We start from the raw sequence: 21,047 nt of genomic DNA, 5'->3' as shown, positions 1-21,047 counted from the left end.
ATATAATTAGTAATGATGCTATTGATGATAATCATATCTCACGAGGGTGGTAACGTAAAACCAAGCTATGATCAAAGATCTGTTCACAATGGCAAGATGATGATGATGATGACGACAATAATGTGTAGTATAAAGCACAAGGGAATCACAAACGTCCTGCCAATCAGATAAGGGACTTGCGTCCTTCCAATCAGATAAGGGACTTGCGTCCTTCCAATCAGATAAGGAACTTGCGTCCTTCCAATCAGACCAGGTGAAGAGGGCACACCGCCAGAGGGGAGATTAAGACCCACCGATGATGGGCACTGGTTCGAACCCCGTCGCATCCCCATTCTTCCGGGAGACCTGAAGACGCTTCTGGTGATGCTCATGGCGAACTCGGTCCTCAGACTGCTACATTTTCCCAAAGACCCTCGTCATCTGACCCTGGGAGCGAGGACGAAACAGGCCACCCCGCGCCCCCCCTGGAGCCTAAAACCCAAAGGGGTATATTCAAATCGCATGTCTCCCCATGTGTAAATAACCACCAAGACTACGACGACACCGTCAATGTAGCGGCCCCTCGAGAGAGATGGACGTAGGACCCAGCTACACAAACATACACTGAGTGAAACCTCACCGTTCGTTGCTCCTCCTCCTCCTCCGCCCACGAACTGTGGCAGATGTGGGAGTGGACCAAACCTAACCCTAGTGTATGGTGGTAGGGTTCGAGGGAGGGGGGGGATATGGTGGCGTCAGCAGTATGTTATGTGGTGGTGGTGGTGGGTCGGGGCCCAACATGACCCCTGAGAGTTGGCCAGCAGTAAAATAATTGATAGAAGCTGTGATAACACTGCTGGCCCCGTGTCCAGCCCAGTGGCCACGGGTGATACATGATACATGGCAGCTTGTGATGGCTACAGGTCAGAGTTGGGGAGAGGAGATGGGGGGCCCCGTGGTGGCCCCGTGGTGGCCCCGAGGCGTCCCGGAGGGTAGCAACTTGGTGCCTCCTCCCTTGTCGCTGTGAATTATTTCTCGGATCCTACGAACGTCTCTGTCATTACCCGTGTTCACGGTCAAACATCTGCCCGACACCTCGGTGTCTGTGTGTGTGTGTGTGCGTGTGTGTATGTGTGTGTGTGTGTGTGTGTGTGTGTGTGTGTGTGTGTGTGTGATACCTCGCGTCAAAGCCAAACAAAAGTGGATCTAAAAAAAAAAAAAAACAAGTATAGAAACGATGCTATAAGAACGCCATGCGATAGACTCAAAAATAATCCGTTTATAGAAACAGATTTAGGCAAGGGGAAGGTTGGGGGGGGAAGGGAAATAGCTATGTGTTTCTAAATCTGGTATAGCCTTATAGCGCGACACATGACGCTGAGACATGTCACCTCCTCCTCCTCCTCCTGCCCTGGTTTTCACCGCTATCACAGCAGTTAGTATATTGTAGAGGTCACGTTCATCCTGTGAACGGTAGAGCAAAAAAAGATGATATACACAGGTGGGAAAAAAAAGGGAGGACCGGGAGGGGGGGTTTCGGTCTGACCCCCTCACTGGTCACGTGACAATCACTTTAACACGCTGGTTTCATCACTTGGGCTTACAGTCTATCCATACAGTCGAGCCATCTATTAAATGCTATTTGGTGTTACTCTAATCAACTGACACGCAATGTTGGTGTGCCATTCCTTCAAAAGGGGGTTCACACGGGCGTCTACGTCAAACGTGTTATTTCAACACCGTGTAAGGTAAAGTGTTCATGTTTGTGTCCATTATCTTTGACCGGAGACATCTATACTTTAAATGATTAACATCTCTATATAGAGTAACGCTACCAATAGACCATCAGGTCTTGTGTTATCTGTCCTTCCCATGTACTGTTCTCCAGCAGATAACCTGGTCATACACCATCAGGTCTTGTGTTATCTGTCCTTCCCATGTACTGTCCTCCAGCAGATAACCTGGTCATAGACCATCAGGTCTTGTGTTATCTGTCCTTCCCATGTACTGTCCTCCAGCAGATAACCTGGTCATAGACCATCAGGTCTTGTGTTATCTGTCCTTCCCATGTACTGTCCTCCAGCAGATAACCTGGTCATAGACCATCAGGTCTTGTGTTATCTGTCCTTCCCATGTACTGCCCTCCAGCAGATAACCTGGTCATAGACCATCAGGTCTTGTGTTATCTGTCCTTCCCACGTACTGTCCTCCAGCAGATAACCTGGTCATAGACCATCAGGTCTTGTGTTATCTGTCCTTCCCATGTACTGCCCTCCAGCAGATAACCTGGTCATAGACCATCAGGTCTTGTGTTATCTGTCCTTCCCACGTACTGTCCTCCAGCAGATAACCTGGTCATAGACCATCAGGTCTTGTGTTATCTGTCCTTCCCATGTACTGTCCTCCAGCAGATAACCTGGTCATAGACCATCAGGTCTTGTGTTATCTGTCCTTCCCATGTACTGCCCTCCAGCAGATAACCTGGTCATAGACCATCAGGTCTTGTGTTATCTGTCCTTCCCATGTACTGTCCTCCAGCAGATAACCTGGTCATAGACCATCAGGTCTTGTGTTATCTGTCCCTCCCCGTGTACTCACACGCACGTGCGTGCGTGCACTTGTCTGCACGACAGATTCCCGTGCACGTAGTCCGGCCAAAGACAGATCTCTCGTGTCATCAGAGATAAGAGGGTCATCATTAGGAGCGAGGAGAATGAGGTCTCTAATGACCCTGGCTGGTCAATATAGGCGGAGAGGGCGAGGTCATTAGTAATACTCGGGTCATTACCACAGCCAGGACGATAGGTCATTTAAGGCTCCTGGGAAGAGGTCATTACACCAAACGGAGGGTAGTGGTAGTGGTCATTAAGTGGCACTGCCACTGGGGAAGTAATTAGTGGTCATTAAGTGGCACTGGGGAAGTAATTAGCGGTACTGGGTAATTATAACAGCTAGGATCTTTAACGAACTTAAGGGGTCATTATTAGAGTAAAGTTGTATTATCCTGAAAGGTCATAAGTGTTACTGAGGTAATCATTTTAGTGAGAAGGAATCATTAATGACCCCTGTGGGTTCATTGCTGACGCTAAGGTCGATATTAGAGTGGAGAGAGAGAGAGGTCATTATTGACCCAGGAAGGTTAGTGCAGGATGGGAAAGGTCAATAATACTAATGAGGAGTCATTAGTAATGCTGGAGAGGAACAGAAGTGAGTTGATGAAAATTAGAACCATCCCCTCCCCCCTCCCCTTCCTCCTCCCCAGCACCAGTAGTGTCCCCCCCCCCCCCACACCACTACAGCCGTCCCCTACCCCCCCACACCATCAAGAGAACAAGTGCTTTTCGGTCATTTAATACCACATCTGGCAGCCTCCAGCGGGTGGGATTGCAAATGACGTTTTCCTTAATAAGGTGCGCGGGTTTATATGGAAATTCTTGCAAGAACGATAAATATTCATACCAGGCTCGGATGGACGCCAGATGCAAAATGTTTGGCCGTCGTGTTCCCAAGAGGGAGGGAGGGAGGGATGAAGGGAGGGAGGGAGGGAGGAACGGAGGGAGGGATGAAGGGAGGGAGGGAGGGAGGCCATATCTATACCGGCCAGCCAGCCAGAAACCTAGCCAATCAGACGACTAGCCAGCCAGTCAGATCGTCCTCAGACGACGAGCCACAGCATTCATAACAGCCTCAGCTCCTCCTTGGAACACCTTGTGAAGACCATGTGTCGGTGGTCCGTAGGCCCCACAACCCCTCTCCTCCACTGCCTCAGTAAGCCCCATGCATTCCTCCATTACCATAGACCCTACACAACCATAGACCCACCACCACCCACCACCACCACTACCACAGACCCTACACAACCATAGACCCACCACCACCCACCACCCACCACCACCACAGACCCTAAACAACCATAGACCCACCACCACCCACCACCACCACTACCACAGACCCTAAACAACCATAGACCCACCACCACAGACCTCCTATAACCACACCTTCTCCACCACCATAATATTCCCTGGCTTTGGTGAACCAGACGTCCGATAAAGGCCCAAGATGGACGATAGCGGAGCCAGTAGCTTTGACCCGTGTGTGTGTGTGTGTGTGTGTGTGTGTGTGTGTGTGTGTGTGTGTGTGTGTGTGTGTGTGTGTAGCAGAGCGTCCCCGTGGAGGAGGCCCTACCAATCTGGTCTTCTTTCAGGGTTAGGTTAGTCGTATTAAGGGCCGCCAGCAGGGTGGCATTGTGTCTGGAACGAGCGGGCCTTCTTTCCCTCCTGATGCCAATAATAGACCTATCAAGGAGGGCGAGTTAAGGGCCAGCCCCTGCACCAGGCTGAGGATAAGTTAGGGTCACACCTCACACAGCCAGAGGGACGGGTCAGGGGTCACGACTCACACAGCCAGAGGGACGAGTCAGGGGCCAACACCTCACACAGCCAGAGGGACGAGTCAGGGGTCACACAGAGGGTCCAAATCGCAGTCATCTCTGTCTTGCGACATCCTAGATGCCTCTTATACCATTCTTTACATCTCGTGTTCCCGTCTCGTACGTTTTAATAAACGTTCTAAATGAACGCCTCAGCCACGGAACCCCGTCGGTGCTGGGGGCTCTGGACCAGCTTATGTAGTATCCTGAGCCTCAGCCAGGCAGTATTCCAGGCGTGCACTGAATGAACGGAATCCGTTCTTGTTTTGTCCTGAAATCGGACGGTTGGCTGGAAGCGAAACTACCCACCCTGTTATTGGCGGGCTCATCTGACCGGCATCTTAAATTCTTGATCTCCCCCTCACCCTCCCACCCTCCCACCCCTGGATTGGCCAGCAACGGGTCGGGGTTCAGACATAGTACGTATTGGTCGGACATCCTTAGATATCCAACGTTCCAGTTGATGACCCAAGTCAGCTTTAGCGCCACACACGAATCCTGAAAGTAAGTGGAATTGTAAAAAAAATCTCTATAGTTTCCGTTGACATGGATGACCGCGAGTGTAACTTTTAAACTCCAGACCAGATGGGGGAAACATGGACTCTGGATCAGACGCTGGTGGAACGTACTGAGCATCGTATGCCTTAATGTGTTCGTCCTTGACTGAGCCATTACTGAGTGGAACTTCGCAAAGAAGCGACTGAAGAAAACCACACCTCACGCAAAGATATTCCCCACCGTCGCTGGGTTCTGCACTACGAACACCCAGGTCTTCCAGTCTGCTCTTCCTCTTTCCAGGTAATCATGGAAAGCACTCGATACACACAGACATCCTCTTGAGATGCCTCATGCAGTGTCTTCCTACAGCGGATAGGGCTTTCCAGCGCGTCCCTCACGTCTTGCTGGAATATTTGCGCACGCCATTCTCATTTCTTCTCTGGCCGCTGGAACCGTAACATCGATTTGCCCCACGAGAGACTTTCCTCGTGAATACTGGCGAAGAACTTCTGCTCCGGCGCCCCAAGGGGAACACCACTCGACTTACGGGGGAGATGGGGGATGGGGGTGGTCCCGCGCGGATTTATCGACGGATGGAAATGTGAAGCCTGCCACCTTAGCGTCGCCCAAGGTGATCTCCAGGTAGTTCCAGGACTGTGGCAGTGGACTCCTGGTAGATCCAGGAGGGTGTGATGGCGCGTGTTTCCAGTACTTGCATGAACGTGATGGGCTGGAGGTGATGGTTATACAGAGAATATAGCAGCGAAGGTTTTAGTTCGAGGAGTGTCGCGAACCCCCTTTTTGGTAGTTCCAGGAGCGACAACGAAGCTTTGCTCGTTCGAGAAATGGATGGGCGTGGCTCTGATGGTTCCAGAACCAAGCCAGCAAGCCTCGGGGTGAGGCAGCGGAACCGCTTAGCTCCAGGTCTGTGAGCCTCTGATATTCCCAGGGGGGTAATGGGAACTTCGGCACTTGTGGGAATATAACAACGAGTCTCTGGTAATTCCAGGAGTGTGGGAGCAAGGCTTTAGCAGATCTGAGATTGGTAGCGCCTAATTCTAACAGCGGCAAGACCGTGGTGCTGAGGCCACGATGGTTTCATATGTGAACTCCAGCAGATGCAGGAGAGCACTCTGTGTTTCCTCCTGTTCCAGGCATAGGCCTGGAAGCTCCAAGGCGAGGCGTCATCATGGTTTGACGGTTCCAGGCGTGCGGTAACGAGGTTCCTGCTGTTGCTAAGGCTCCTAAAGACGAAATGGTTGTAATGTGTTGTGGGTCCTTGGCAGGAGAAGGTGGGCTCCACCACGGCAGATCACTAGTATAGTCCGGGGGATAATGTGGGCCAGGAGGGAGAGAGGGAGTAAGAGGTCCTGGATAGGTTGAGTTGATTCTACTAACACCTACCTCCATGTCCAAGACTCTATTCCTCCCTGAATCTCTTCCTCCACACACACACACACACACACACACACACACACACACACACACACACACACACACACCGCACCAGTACCTCGCTGGGAGGAAATTACATTATAAAGTCGTTGATGGGAATTTTTACCACATCCATCCGCTGAGCCACTGCCTGCGGGAGGAAGGAGAGAGAGAGAGAGGGTGGCTCTGTCCCCAAGGTGGATGGGTGGGTGTTAGGAGAGGGTGGGTGGGTGGGTGGGTGGGTGGGGAAGGAACGTCGCCAAGGTGATGTGTGGAGGGGGACAACATTTCCTGTTGGTTCGCCAGGCTAAACCTGGTGGGGTCCTGATGGATTAATACGATATAATCACGTTAAGTTACGGTTCTGGTAGGACACGGTGTTCATACGTTGGGGATCTCGCCCGGGGAAGACACTAAGCGAGACAGGGAGACACTGAGAGATCGATGTAAACACATTCCCCCCCTCCTAGAGCTGGTGGTGCGCTGCATCGTCAGCGGGAGACGACAGGTGGGGTTTGCCCTGGCCACTGGAGGACAGATGGGCACCTCCCTGTCACCACCTTTGATGGGGCGACGTGGGTCTCTCTCTCTCTCTCTCTCTCTCTCTCTCTCTCTCTCTCTCTCTCTCTCTCTCTCTCTCTCTCTCTCTCTCCTCCGAATTATTTTTTTTCACCTTTACTTCCCAACTCACCCACTCCCTATAAAGGTAGATGTACAGAGAGAGAGAAGAGAGAGAGAGAGAGAGAGAGAGAGAGAGAGAGAGAGAGAGAGAGAGAGAGAGAGAGAGAGAGAGAGAGAGACAGACAGACAGAGAGACAGACAGACAGAAACAGACAGACAGACAGAGGTGGAGGGAAAAGCAGGGGAGAGACGAAAAATATTGAGGGACTCTCAAAGACTTGAACGAAAATACATAGTTCATACCATGTGTGTGTGTGTGTGTGTGTGTGTGTGTGTGTGTGTGTGTGTGTGTGTGTGTGCTCTACCAGGTCCTGTGTATGATTCATTCTTGCTCAGGACGTGGAGGAAGATATTTGGTCAATACTTTACAAATATTCGTACAGGAACGTAAGAACCCAATCTGAAGATGGAAGATTGATCTAAGGTCGTGGTCATGTGAACAGCTGCAGGTGTTTCTTCATCTTCCCGTGTTGAACGGAAGTATGGTGGTTACCACAAGACCTGATGGTCTATGACCAGGTTATCTGCTGAAGGACAGTACATGGGAAGGACAGATAACACAAGACCTGATGGTCTATGACCAGGTTATCTGCTGGAGGACAGTACATGGGAAGGACAGATAACACAAGACCTGATGGTCTATGACCAGGTTATCTGCTGAAGGACAGTACATGGGAAGGACAGATAACACAAGACCTGATGGTCTATGACCAGGTTATCTGCTGGAGGACAGTACATGGGAAGGACAGGTAACACAAGACCTGATGGTCTATGACCAGGTTATCTGCTGGAGGACAGTATCAGTCACTTCCTGATGTATCATCCTTCGTCATCTGGTCGTAAGAACCAGAGGCGTTGTGGATTTTCTCCCGTCATGGATAAGAGCCAACATCTTCGGGGCTTCGCGGGAGTTCGAGTCTCACTCATGGAACAGAAGGTGACCAACCAAGAGATGAGGAGAGTTCGGAAGGTGAGCTTATACGAAGTCAGGTCACTTTGCTGAGGTCTTAGGATACGGACGCCTTCTTCAAGGCAGCTACTGCATCATTCCTCCTCCTCCTCCTCCTCCTACTACTACTACTACCACTCCTCCTCCTCCTCCTCCTCCTCCTCCTCCTCCTCCTCCTCCCGAAGCCATCTGTAGCCACCCCATCAGGGACAAGGATGGTCCAGCCTCAGGCACCCTCGGCTGAGAGAGAGAGAGACAGAGAGATGGAGAGAAAAATCTGTACAGCATTATCTGTTTATCCATCATAGTCGAATATATATATATATATATATATATATATATATATATATATATATATATATATATATATATATATATATATATATATATATATATATATGATCAGACACTATCTTCCCAGCAGGTCATTATACGTTGCCTTAAAAAACACAATTTCAGATGACTTCTTCCCTCCATCATCTTCATTTCTCCCTCATCACACTCCCTCGCGATTCCCTCATCACCGTCCCTCATGATTCCTCATCACATTGTCCTCATATTTTGTCCCCCTCCCTCGTTAACAGTGAGACTCCTTTTTTTTCCCCCTCTGGTGGAATCGAACCCTTATACCGACCCACAGCCCTGAGCAAGAAGGCCGGGTGGCAGTAAGTGGAGGATAAGGGAAAGAGAGAGGGAGAGAGAGGTGGGTGGGTGGATGTAGGTGGATTTCTTCGTAATTGCCGTTGTACATATTGAAATTGTCTCCTTCGCCACACTCTTCACGCTTTAGCTGAAGCTAATATGGTGGAATTCATGAAGTCAGTTCAACCCTTCTTTTAGCTGGGGTGCCTTACCCTATCTCCTCCCTCACCTAACCCCACCATCTACCCCCTTCCTCTCTAACCCCACCATCTACCCCCTTCCTCTCGAACCCTACCATCTACCCCTCCCTCCCTAACCCCACCATCTACCCCTCCCTCTCTAACCCCACCATCTACCCCTTCCTCTCTAACCCCACCATCTACCCCTTCCTCTCTAACCCCACCATCTACCCCTTCCTCTCTAACCCCACCATCTACCCCTTCCTCTCTAACCCACACGTCAAATACATTCTATCCCAACCCCAGGATAGAATAATCCAGACTATCCTGGATAGACGGAATATATATATATCGGACAGAACAGATCTATTTCCATCATATATATTTTTTTATATCATTGCTATTGTTGGCAATTGGGATTAAATCTATAAATCCACGTATGACATTACTAGGGGGTTGGGGTTGGGGGGGGTGGCGCTGGGTGGGGACGCGGGGTGGGGGCTGTGGGGGGGCTGTGGGGGGGCTGTGTGGGGGCTGTGGGGGGGGCTGTAAAAAAAAAATGCCCAACATAACTAAATATCACAGAGTCTAGTGATTTACATTTTGGAATCTGTATTAATACCTTTTTATTGTTGCTGGTTTTTTTTTTTTTGGCACAAGTTTTGAAAAATGCTGAGCGATGAACGTCAGAAGAACACCCCCCCCCCCCCCCACACACACACACACACAACCAATCCCCACATTGGACCAGCACTAGACCTTTAGGCGATATAGATGGATAGATAGACAGATAAATTGGTAGATAGGTAGATAGATAGGACTGATAGATAGATAGAGATGGATAGATCGATAGATAGATAGATAGAGATAGGTAAGTATATATAGATAGAGAATAGAAAACGTGTCGGGCGCTTCATCAGAATGTAAAGATTGCCTTTTACACACTGTGTTCAAAAAATACGAAATCTTATTCATAAAGTTTGGGCTCATTATGACTACCAAATGTTCATGATTAATGGTGTTCATATAATCATATGCAAAGGTATTGATGTGGTCTTTATTGCCTAGAACTTTCTGTGTCAAATGATTACTGTATGGCCGTTCACAACTCAGGAGTGGGCCGCTTTGATAACTGTTTCTTTCCCTACACCTCCAAGCTTTGGAATACTCAACCCGCTCATGTCTTTCCCAATAACTATGACATCACCAATCTTAATAGGCAGGTTTTTTTTCCTATTTCCTATTTTCCATATCTTATTTCTCCCTCTCATTAATCCTCTTCACATTTCAGTTAAGCTCTGGCCTTGATATGCAAAGTACCTAACTTCATTTGCCATCATTAACCACAAGTTACCAAGCCAGAGCACCCACAACAACCATTTAAAACACCTTTTGACCCATCTAACTATTCCATTCTTGTTTGGTTTTTATGCAGACTAAAGAGTAATGTATATTCTAAATACCATATTTATCATGATAAACCAACCATAGCTGTTTCAAATTCAATTGTGGTCAATCTTTTAGCCTTGGGGCTTCTTAACTATCGCTAATTACAAATGATCGTTAGTGTCAGATCTTAACTACCGGTCGTAAGGTCATTAACCACCTTGTCCAGGTGTTGAAGATAGTTATGTATAACCACACACCTCACGGAATATATTGAAAATTGAATTGAACCGGTCTGCTGCGCTTAACAGCCACTGACCCATGAGAAAGGTCGTTAGAAACCCCAATTCTCTGTCATATGTTCTCTATCAAAACACCTCCATGTACCTATCCTGTTGTAAAATAATTATAAACTGAATTTAAATGATGTATAATTAAGCGGTTGAAGCAGGAATTTTAATTGAAGGGACATATAATTGCCCTAACAAGCTTATAATACATTGTTGTCAATGTAACAAGGGAATGAGTCGTTTTTGAGCACCAGTATTTGAATAGAAGTAACTGCTAACATCAAACTCACATGATAGGAAATGATTAGGTAACTGTTTATTTACTGTACATGGTGATATGATTGCTAAAAACATATCTTTATAATTAATACGGTAACACACACACACACACACACACACACACACACACACACACACACACACACACACAATATCTATCTATCTATCTATCTATATATATATATATATATATATATATATATATATATATATATATATATATATATATATATATATATAATATACATACATACATACATACATACATACATATATCTTCCCTGAATCTAAAACGAAAACAAAAGCAAAGAAAAATGCATTTGAAAAGTCTGTGTGCAAGAAGAACAGAAAGAGCAAATGCTTGCAACACTTTAACCTCATCTGCAAAACATATGAGTCTGTCTGAATATGTATCCGGGGAAAGGAATGTTGACAAAAGTTAATCCCAGTGTTGATAAACCAGTCATCCATTCTCTGTTGCTTGTTGAAATTGTGTGTTGCTTGCTTGTTGAAACTGTGTGTTGCTTGCTTGTTGAAACTGTGTATTGCTTGCTTGTGATACTGTGTGTTACTTGATTGTTGAAACTGTGTGTTGCTTGCTTGTGATATGGTGTCTTGCTTGATTGTTGAAACTGTATGTTACTTGCTTGTTGAAAATTTGTGTTGCTTGCTTGTGAAACTGTGTGTTTCTTGCTTGTTTGTTTGTTTGTTTACCCCTGTGTTGGTAGAGAATGTGTAAAAGAGGATTATTGTTGTCCCGTCCTTCAAAGAATTCTGCAAAAATTCAATATTGCTTTGTGTTCTAGTGAAACACTGAGGGGGGGGGGGGGTCGAGGAGAGGGGGTTATTATCTGGGGTTGAGTGGAACCGTGAAACACTATAGGGGGTAGGTTGAAGGGGGGGGGGGTGGTTGTTATCTGGGGTTGAGTGGAACTTCTAGTGTTCTGGGGTCAACTAGTGTTGTGTGTGTAGTCATGCGCAACACTTAAGATAGTGTTCTCTGTGTTGCAGGATAGATGCAATACTAACATGTCCTTCTTGTGTTTTTCTAGGGTCATATATCTATCTATCTATCAATCTACCTATCTATCTATCCATTCATTCAGCTATCTATCTATCTCTATCTATCTATTATAAACTCAGTAGAGATTGCTTTTAGGGTCAGGCAGTTGTAACAACTGCTTGGGCAGCTGCAACAGATGCGCAGCCCAGCAACTACCACGCGAGCACTACACCTGCAACAGATGTTCACAGGTAGACCTTACACCTGTATGGGTACATATGACCTAAACACACACACTAGACACCTGTTCAAAGACGAGGAACAGGTGTAAGAACCGATGCGGTAGCGCGCATACACCTGCCCGATTGATCTTGCAGGTGTAGGACACATGCACACGTGTGTCTTAAGACAGAGTCGTTGTGGTCATAAAAATACAGGTCAAACCAGGGCAATGATAATCCTAGAAAAGAAACATAACGAGAATAATATGGCTCACCTCTTAGGCCGTAATCTAACCACTCTAAAATTAAGGTCAGGCAGGTCAGATAAGGTCAGATATGGGAAGAAATATGTTAGGAAAGGTCAAAGTGCACAAGGATAGGGCAGGTCAAAGCTTCACACCTGTATAAAACTAGTTAGGATACATGGTATCACTTCAGGTCAATTGAAGACTGCTTCAGCATAGGTCAAGCTGGGTCACAGTAGCTACAGTAGGTCAAGACACGCCAAAATAAGCCTTGTTACAACTAGGGTGGTTAACAACGCCATTACCCTCAAAACAACTGAGTACGATAATAAAACCTTTGTGTACGAAGGCTAGACCGTCGACACGATCGTTTGGCATCATACCCAAGGGTCGTGCTGTCGTATTCAAAGGCCGCATTCTGGCGCTTGAGGGTCGTACCGTCGTGCTTAGAGGTCGCACTGACGTGCTTAGAGGTCGTACCATCGTGCTGAAAAACATCATCGTACCTTTTTCGCATAAGGTTCGTTTTCACGTTATCGTACGTCTGGCAGCCACGCACCACAGGTTGCAGCTGCCACGCACTCACGGTGAAACTAAATGGAAATAAACTCCCCACTTAGAGACATTATTTTTACTCTTGTAATTTTCCGGAATATGTATATGTATTTATGAATGTATAATCGCGTCCCCTAACGAGCTACTGCCAAGCAGAGCGTAAAACTAGCGGTAAATATTCCAAACGCAGTGGTGATATCTGGCAATATGATCGGGATAACGGCGCTTATTTCCGTGTTGCTGGAGATAATTTCTCTGGGCGCGCGCACGCTCAAGACCCCTTGCTGAATGTAATGTCCGGGAACTTTATAAACTTGCCCGGGGATAACGGCCGTGAGGATTAAACTGCCCGGGAAGAATGCCCGGGAATTTTAAAGTGGTTAAGGTTAAGGAATGAAATGTATTAATGTGGCGGGGTAATGATATTCCAGTGAGCTCAGCTGTAGAGAGACTGGGTTTAATTCAGGGTTGGAAAGGTTCTCCCTACAGCAGCAGGTCACCTTATAACTGAGGAGGAAGATCTACTCTTGTCATTCTCTTCCTAACCCATGTGCTGAGAATCTTCCTTCCCCGCTGTGCTGAGCATATTTCTCCCTTGCTATAATACCCCTCGTCCCTCCCCCAGTTTAATACCCCTCCTCCCTCCTCTTCCTTCTCCTCCTACCCACACCAGCTGGAGACCCTGTGATATCATAATTCACCAGGCAGGAGAGGCCTCAGCCTTCATGAATATGTTGATTACAGAGCCTATAATCAATGAGAAATGATTATATATATATATATATATATATATTATATATATATATATATATATATATATATATATATATATATATATATCTGGGTGTGCTCCCTCCACGCCTCATCTTGCGAACAAAGGAGGGGCGCCCCGCCATACGTCACAGTGTTAGGTTGTAAATAACTTGTGGAACTAGACGATATAAGAGGAGAGTCGAACCCTGTAATTCAGTGGGAGATTTAAATCACCCGGGTTTCACCATTTGTCAAAGTTTAGATCAATTTCTTTTTACGGTGTATCGTCGCCGTTGGTTCGCGTGCACGTGCGTGCGTCCATCCTGCACTCAGGAGATTGTCGGCGAGGACACGCGCGTGCAAACAGACGCCGAAGTTTGGCCGTGGGTGAGCGAGTTCGCTCACAACCCAACCTGTTGCTGCTCAGAACGCGACCCCTGGCAACTCCGCCAAGGTGGTTGCCAGGTGCCGCCACTCTCGCGTCTTGGTGGAAAACCTTTGATTATGTTTATTGTTTATTGGTTAACTTTTGAAGCCTAATGGTACGACCCTAGAGCACGACGGTACGACCCTTAGGTACGATGGTCTAGCGTCCTTGACCTGACCCTTCTGGGTCAAGTCAAGCGGCGGGCCATCATACTAAATACCGTACCGTCGTGCTCAAGGGGTCGTACCGTCGTGCTCAAGGGGTCGTACCGTCGTGCTCAAGGATCGTACCGTCGTGCTCAAGGACCGTACCGTCGTGCTCAAGGGGTCGTACCGTCGTGCTCAAGGGACCGTACCGCCGTGCTCAAGGACCGTACCGTCGTGCTCAAGGGATTGTACCGTCGTGCTCAAGGATCGTACCGTCGTGCTTTAGGATCGTACCGTCATGCTCTTAGATCGTACAGTTACGTTCAAGGAAAAAGATTTTTGTAAAGGGTTAAAACCTTATACTCGAGGGATTAAAACCTTATACTCGAGGGATTAAAACCTTATACTCGAGGGTTAAAACCTTATACTCGAGGGTTAAAACCTTATACTCGAGGGATTAAATTCTCTTTAATGGCGAGACAAAATGCTCTTCTCTGAGGGTCAGCCAGGGAGGAAGACATCTGAATTCTTATTACCACGAAGACTTAACCTCTTCATTGTGATGACTTAACCCCTTAAGTAAGAGAACTTAACCCCTTAAGTACGAGAACTTAACCCCTTGAACACGAGAACTTAACCCCTTGAACACGAGAACTTAACCCCTTAAGCACGAGAACTTAACCCCTTAAGTATGAGAACGTAACCCCTTGAGCAGGAAGACTGGAGCCGTGGGAGACAGTTATTACCAGAGACAATATTCGCGCAATACTTCACAACTCCAGACCAATATTGAAAGTCGTCCAGTTATTCCTCGACCATCTGGTTGGCTGGTTTGGTTGTTAGGGCTTTAGACCCATGGATAGCCAGGGTCATTCAGTCATTAAAGCTGTTTGCGTCTAGTTTAAACCATATATATATATATATATATATATATATATATATATATATATATATATATATATATATATATATATATATATATACATATATATATATATATATATATATATATATATATATATATATATATATATATATATATGATTATCTCACGAAAGTGCACTTGGGAACTTATCGTACTTAATTTCGCAATGGACTCATAGGAATATATATATATATATATATATATATATATATATATATATATATATATATATATATATATATATATATATATATATATATACCCGGCCTAGATATGGGCAGGTCATTCATTGCGAGCCATATAAGACTGAGATGAACCCACACACACACACACACACACACACACACACACACATCATTCGAACACTTAAGTCTAACAGTGAATCTCAAAGGAAAGTCACCCATAACGACACGTGATTCAACGAGTCTTAGAACGGCAAAAGAACCCTTACAGAGAGTACACATAAGGGTCACATTCCCTGGCTTCCGGCCACCCCACATGAATCCTAAATCAATATGATCTTTTTTGTGATTAATCACACCTGCAATATAAGTTCTTCATTAATTACGTGAAATGCAGAGCGGTAATTAAGCTGAGTTAACAAGCTTAACAGCTTTATGACGCCGTAATGAACTACACAGTGTCTACCATCTGCACCAGAACAGCCAGGGGCAGACAGTGCTATACTATACGTAAGGATCAAGATCTTAGATAACCCAGAGGGACTTTGATCTCTGTCTACAAATGGGTGGATGGTTACTAGAGGGAAGAAGAGGGGGGGGGGGGGGCGTCCAGCTTGTGTTACCGGACTCCACCCGCTGGAGGGTACGCCCCTGTAACATCATGACGAAGGAATCCACGTTTCTCTGCTGGTGGAAGTAGCGCAGCACTGAGTTGCAGGATCCCCTTATAAGAGGTCAAGAATAACACACACACACACACATATATATATATATATACATATATATATGTATATATGTGTGGGAATATATGTTTGTGTGTGTGTGTGTGTGTGTGTGTGTGTGTGTGTGTGTGTGTGTGTGTGTGTGTGTCTTAATAATGATACATATAACACACACACACATTATAACTCGTACGTATACACTGAAGTCCCATAAAAAATGCTGCGTCGAAAATGGAATGCAAAATTTAGTGGAGAATAAATTGCGTTGCTTACAAATTTCGCTGGGGATACGCATTTATTATTTATTGTAAAGCAACTATTGTCAGATGAGAGCTTTCAGCATTTTATCAGCTCAGAAATTCGGTAATATATATATATACATTTTTATGAATGTATCTGTATAAATATATATATATATATATATATATATATATATATATATATATATATATATATATATATATATATATATATATATATATACGATACAACAGTACTACCATATCTTGCCATACCTGGCAATGTTACAGGACAGTTACCTCCTACTGTAACAGTCGCACTAGCTGCTGCTGCTGCTGCTACTGGGTAACAGAGAGGAGAGAAATCTGTTACCATCACATAACACAAAAACCTGAAACTGACATATATATATATATATATCTTCACTCCATGTGTGTGTGTGTGTGTCACCAGTGGTGCCACAGTACCAAATATTTCCCAGAAGGTAACGTAATACCAGACAACATAAGGTAACGTAATACCACACAACACAGGGTAACTTAATACCACCAATCCAGGGTGGATATTATACCAGCAACACAAGATAAAGTAGGACCAGCGACTCAACTTTTCCATTCTGTTTTTCATAGTCACTTGGCCTCAGCCAACCCAAAGAGTTGGTCAGCTACTTCGAAAAGTCTCCAGTTGACTCAACTCTTCCAATCTGGTTTTCGATAAAGATTAACCTTAAAAAAAGAAAAGTGCTGGATGTCTTCTGCTTCCAGATGAGTTTCTGGATCACGTCTGGAAGCTGGACACAGCCATTTCTGGAAATTACCAAGTCTTTGGTAAGGAGGTAGGAATGTGTACGACGATTTCATTTTACATCTTGTTGAGGTCATCTCTACCTAAGGTCTTCATAAAACCCAAAGACATTTTGATAATCTTTTATTTCTGGAAGGTTTGAAGGCCATCCGAAAAGCGCGTTCCAGATGCCGGTTTTCCCATAACCTCCGGCTGGAATGTTCGAAGGCCATCCTAAAGACTGTTCTCAGATACCTGTTTTCCATAGCCTTTGGCTGGAAGACTCGAAGGGCCAGCCCAAAGGGTGTTCCAGGGGACTTCCATACTCGCTGGCTATTGTCCCTCTGGGAATGCCTGCCCTAGATTCCAGCTCGCTGATCTCTCTAGGTCTCCACTGAAGGGCGAGTCCAGGAACCCATTCCAGGAATTATATAGCCGATGGAATCCAGCTCACTCTGGTAGATCCTGGAAATGGACACCTTAACCTGGTCAGCCAGAAGACGAACCCCAGGAACTGAACCCCCCAGCTCATCGTCCATTCCAGGGGCTGAACCTCACTTCACCGACCAATCCACGAACTGAGCCCCAGCTGACCAACCAATCCAGAACCTCAGCTCTTAAGCCAATCCAGGAACAGAACCCTAGCTCATTGACCAACCCCCACCCCCCTCAAGCTTCCAGGCCAATCCAGGTACTGAACCCCAGCCCCAAGGCCACCGAGGAAGTGAACACGACACAGCTGCCCCTGGAAGTGATGTGTGAACTCAAGATAGTAAACACTAGACCAAAGTCGACCAAAATAATCTATCTCAAGTGTCAACTCGTGGTCTCAGCAGGCGGCGTTCCCCAGCCCACACCCACCACAGGAATTAAACCTCAACCCACAAACACTGAGAGGGTGGAACCCCTTATCCACGACCTGTGAGAGTAAACCTGACCCTGTCCACCCTCAGTGGCTTTCCAGGGGGTTTAAAACCTCAACCCTCGACATCCAGGGAGATGCAAACCATAGCCCTTTGCTGTCTCTGCATCCTCCTCTTCCTCCACCACCACACTGCACCCTGATACTGGAGCCTTCTAGGGTTGGTCAGAGAAGGCTGGCAATACAGTAACTCTTGATTTAGAAAGAGCCACCGCTCCTCGCCACCTCCTCCTCCTCCTCCTCTGCCCCCTCACCCTCCACGAATAAAAACCTCCCCACACTATTAACCCAAACCTGCTCCAGTGTCATTCTGCAAATCCCATTTGCACACGTCCCTCGCTGGATTCTCCTTCATGGCGTCCCTTGAATCGGAATGATAGTATTCCGCTGCGCACATAAATCACCAAGATCCTTTGTAGGGCTCTGTGAAATTCCCCCGGATCTCTTTGGCCACAAATATCTCACAGCTTCATGGTTCCCGCCATCACTTTGGCCAGGACTTGGAATACGTCATCTTGGGCGTTTGCCCGCTGCTCAGGGTTAAAGCCCCTGCGAAGTCTTCAGTTGCTGAGAGTATTCGAATCTTCTGTGTGTAACGGTGATCCCAGGAGCAGCTGGTGTACACCTTGGCATCTCTTTTTTTTTCCCCCGAAATTGTTTCCGTCGTCGGAAATATATTGGAGAGGTGTGGTCTGAAGTCTTCTGTTGGTTTTCGAGCCATCGATGTAGGATCCATCCCTCTATGTCGACATGATATTTCTGTTTTAGTCATCGTATACCCACCATTTCCCATACAACCTCCAGCGCCTCATTCATCACCACATTCTTCCCCATGTCTTCTTTCATCCTACTCGACGCTTCTTTCAAAATACTTTCTTCAGTCTCACACTTTCCATGCGGAGTGGGCTGGGCTGGACTGGGCTGGGAAAGACCTTTTGTCGTCATTGTCACCCATCTTCAGTAGGCACACACAACATTAGTCTCGGGAACAATTTACAGTCTTACACTCAGGCTGGTACTGTACTCCACCCTAAGGCTGGTGTACCACAGGCTGGTGTACCATAATCCACCCCCTAGGCTGGTGTACCATAACCCACACCCCCAGGCTGGTGTACCACAGGCTGGTGTACCATAACCCACACCCCCAGGCTGGTGTACCACAGGCTGGTGTACCATAACCCACACCCCCAGGCTGGTGTACCACAGGCTGGTGTACCATAACCCACACCCCCAGGCTGGTGTACCACAGGCTGGTGTACCATAACCCACACCCCAGGCTGGTGTACCACAGGCTGGTGTACCATAACCCACACCCCCAGGCTGGTGTACCACAGGCTGGTGTACCATAACCCACACCCCCAGGCTGGTGTACCACAGGCTGGTGTACCATAACCCACACCCCCAGGCTGGTGTACCACAGGCTGGTGTACCATAACCCACACCCCAGGCTGGTGTATCATAACCTACACCCCAGGCTGGTGTACCATAACCCATCCCCAGGCTGGTGTACCATAACCCACACCCCCAGGCTGGTGTACCATACTCTCCCCCAGGCTGGTGTACCATAACCCACCCCCAGGCTGGTGTACCATAGTTCATCCCCAGATTGGCACCATTGTGCATCCCTAGGCAGGTACCATAGTTCACCCCAGGTTGGCACCATTGTCTACCCCCAGGTTGGCGCCACTGTCGAACCCCAGCTTGGTACCATAGACCCACCTTAGTGACGGCTGTGCTGTGATACACTTCAGTGACTGTCACGCGTCGCTCCTTTGCACCAGGTTGGTGTCTTCTCCTCCTGCCTCACCCACACACGTGGGCTGCTGGCCCCCTCCCCTCTCACCCCACAGACACACAGTCTCTCCCCACCTCACACGTAACACATGCCAGCACATAACTGACAAGACTCGCTCCTCGTAACCCAAACTTGCGGCGGGCGCTACGCGCTAGCCCTGCCCTTTGTCCTAACGTCATTGTAAGAAGTCGTGAGTCTTCCTGTCTGATGGCATGACCCTGGGACCCTGAAGGTGAGGTGTTAGTGTATTATAAGACCTAGGGTTCTGTGAGGTACCGAAGGAGGACCTGCCTGAAGGAGGCGCTGTAGTGAAGAGGAACCACTCACCTTGCTCCTGTAGGAGGAGGAGGAGAAGGACGATCCTAAGCAGCATTGTGGGCCTGGAGGGATGACAATCCCGCCCCATGCTTGTCCCAGGGTCCTCCTGGGGCGACCCCTTGGGGCGGAACGGGGCACGTGTGCACGACGGTCCTGTAAGCTCTGCACGTGACCATTCACGCGCGGACTTGCCACGTGTGTCCGCCGTCTGGCGCATCTCGCCCTCCCGATCTCACAGACGGTCCCGTGCAGCTGGGGTCTAGCTGGGGGTCTAGCTGGGGTTTGAGCTGGGGTCTGGCAGCAAGACCCGACATCGACCAACAGTTTGTCACTTCACCGAAAGTTTCCTCAACCAAAATATTATGAAAAAAAAAACCCGACTCGCAAAAAAATATTAAGTAAAATTAAGCAAAAAAATTATATTGAAACGGAGAATTGCACACACACACACACACACAAAAGAAGAAGTTATCAGTTCACTAGTTCATCTGTTCTTCCTCCTCCTCCTCCTCCCTCTAACCACTTGCAACAAAGTTCTTCAAACGAGCGGAAATGGTGATTTCCCTTTCAGAACCACGTGTGGAATGGTTAGTCCTTTCACCGTCTCTCTCTCTCTCGGTGAGGAAGGGCAGTACCCCTTCGTCAGGGTAAGGGGTCCATCCCCGTCAGGGTAATGAACTCGTACACAACCGTAGGGAAGGAAGGAAGGTCCCGCGCCTACTGAAACGTAAGGGCGCGCGGGAGGAGGCGTGTGCTCTCTGCGAGGCGTTCCGGGAGCCACTGAGCCGCGTGGACAACCGCTCCCCACCGCGACCAGGCGCGCACTGACACGCCCACCACTGCGGCCTCTCACAGCCACCGACCTGAGTCCTAGGGAAGGGATGGGGGGGCTTGGAGGCCCTCAGGACGCACACGCACACGCACTCTACCGCACGCACTTTGGCCTCATACCCACGCACTCAGTCACACGCACCCACGCTCATGTATGTACTCTACATCCCCATTATGTGGTGAAGGCAGTCTCATCCACGATGTGGCTGGTGGGATGAAGCGCCAAGGAATTG

The 21,047-nt window shown here is 47.5% G+C and overlaps 1 protein-coding gene across 3 annotated transcripts in view; it reads right to left on the bottom strand.

The window, feature by feature from the left end:
• Positions 1-20,816, bottom strand: part of LOC139748375 (cell adhesion molecule Dscam2-like) — a 178,438-nt gene extending 157,622 nt beyond the window's left edge. For all 3 annotated transcript variants that reach the window (XM_071661485.1, XM_071661486.1, XM_071661484.1), the window contains exon 1: positions 19,993-20,816. In XM_071661485.1, coding sequence (XP_071517586.1) covers positions 19,993-20,200 — 208 coding nt within the window. In that variant the 5' untranslated portion in view covers positions 20,201-20,816. The remainder of the gene's footprint in view (positions 1-19,992) is intronic.
• Positions 20,817-21,047: the final 231 nt, after the last annotated feature.

Source organism: Panulirus ornatus, chromosome 73, assembly GCF_036320965.1.
Source record: "Panulirus ornatus isolate Po-2019 chromosome 73, ASM3632096v1, whole genome shotgun sequence".
NCBI lineage: Eukaryota > Metazoa > Arthropoda > Malacostraca > Decapoda > Palinuridae > Panulirus > Panulirus ornatus.
The sequence above is the reverse complement of the archived record's forward strand: the minus strand, read 5'-3'. Positions and strand labels throughout refer to the sequence as shown.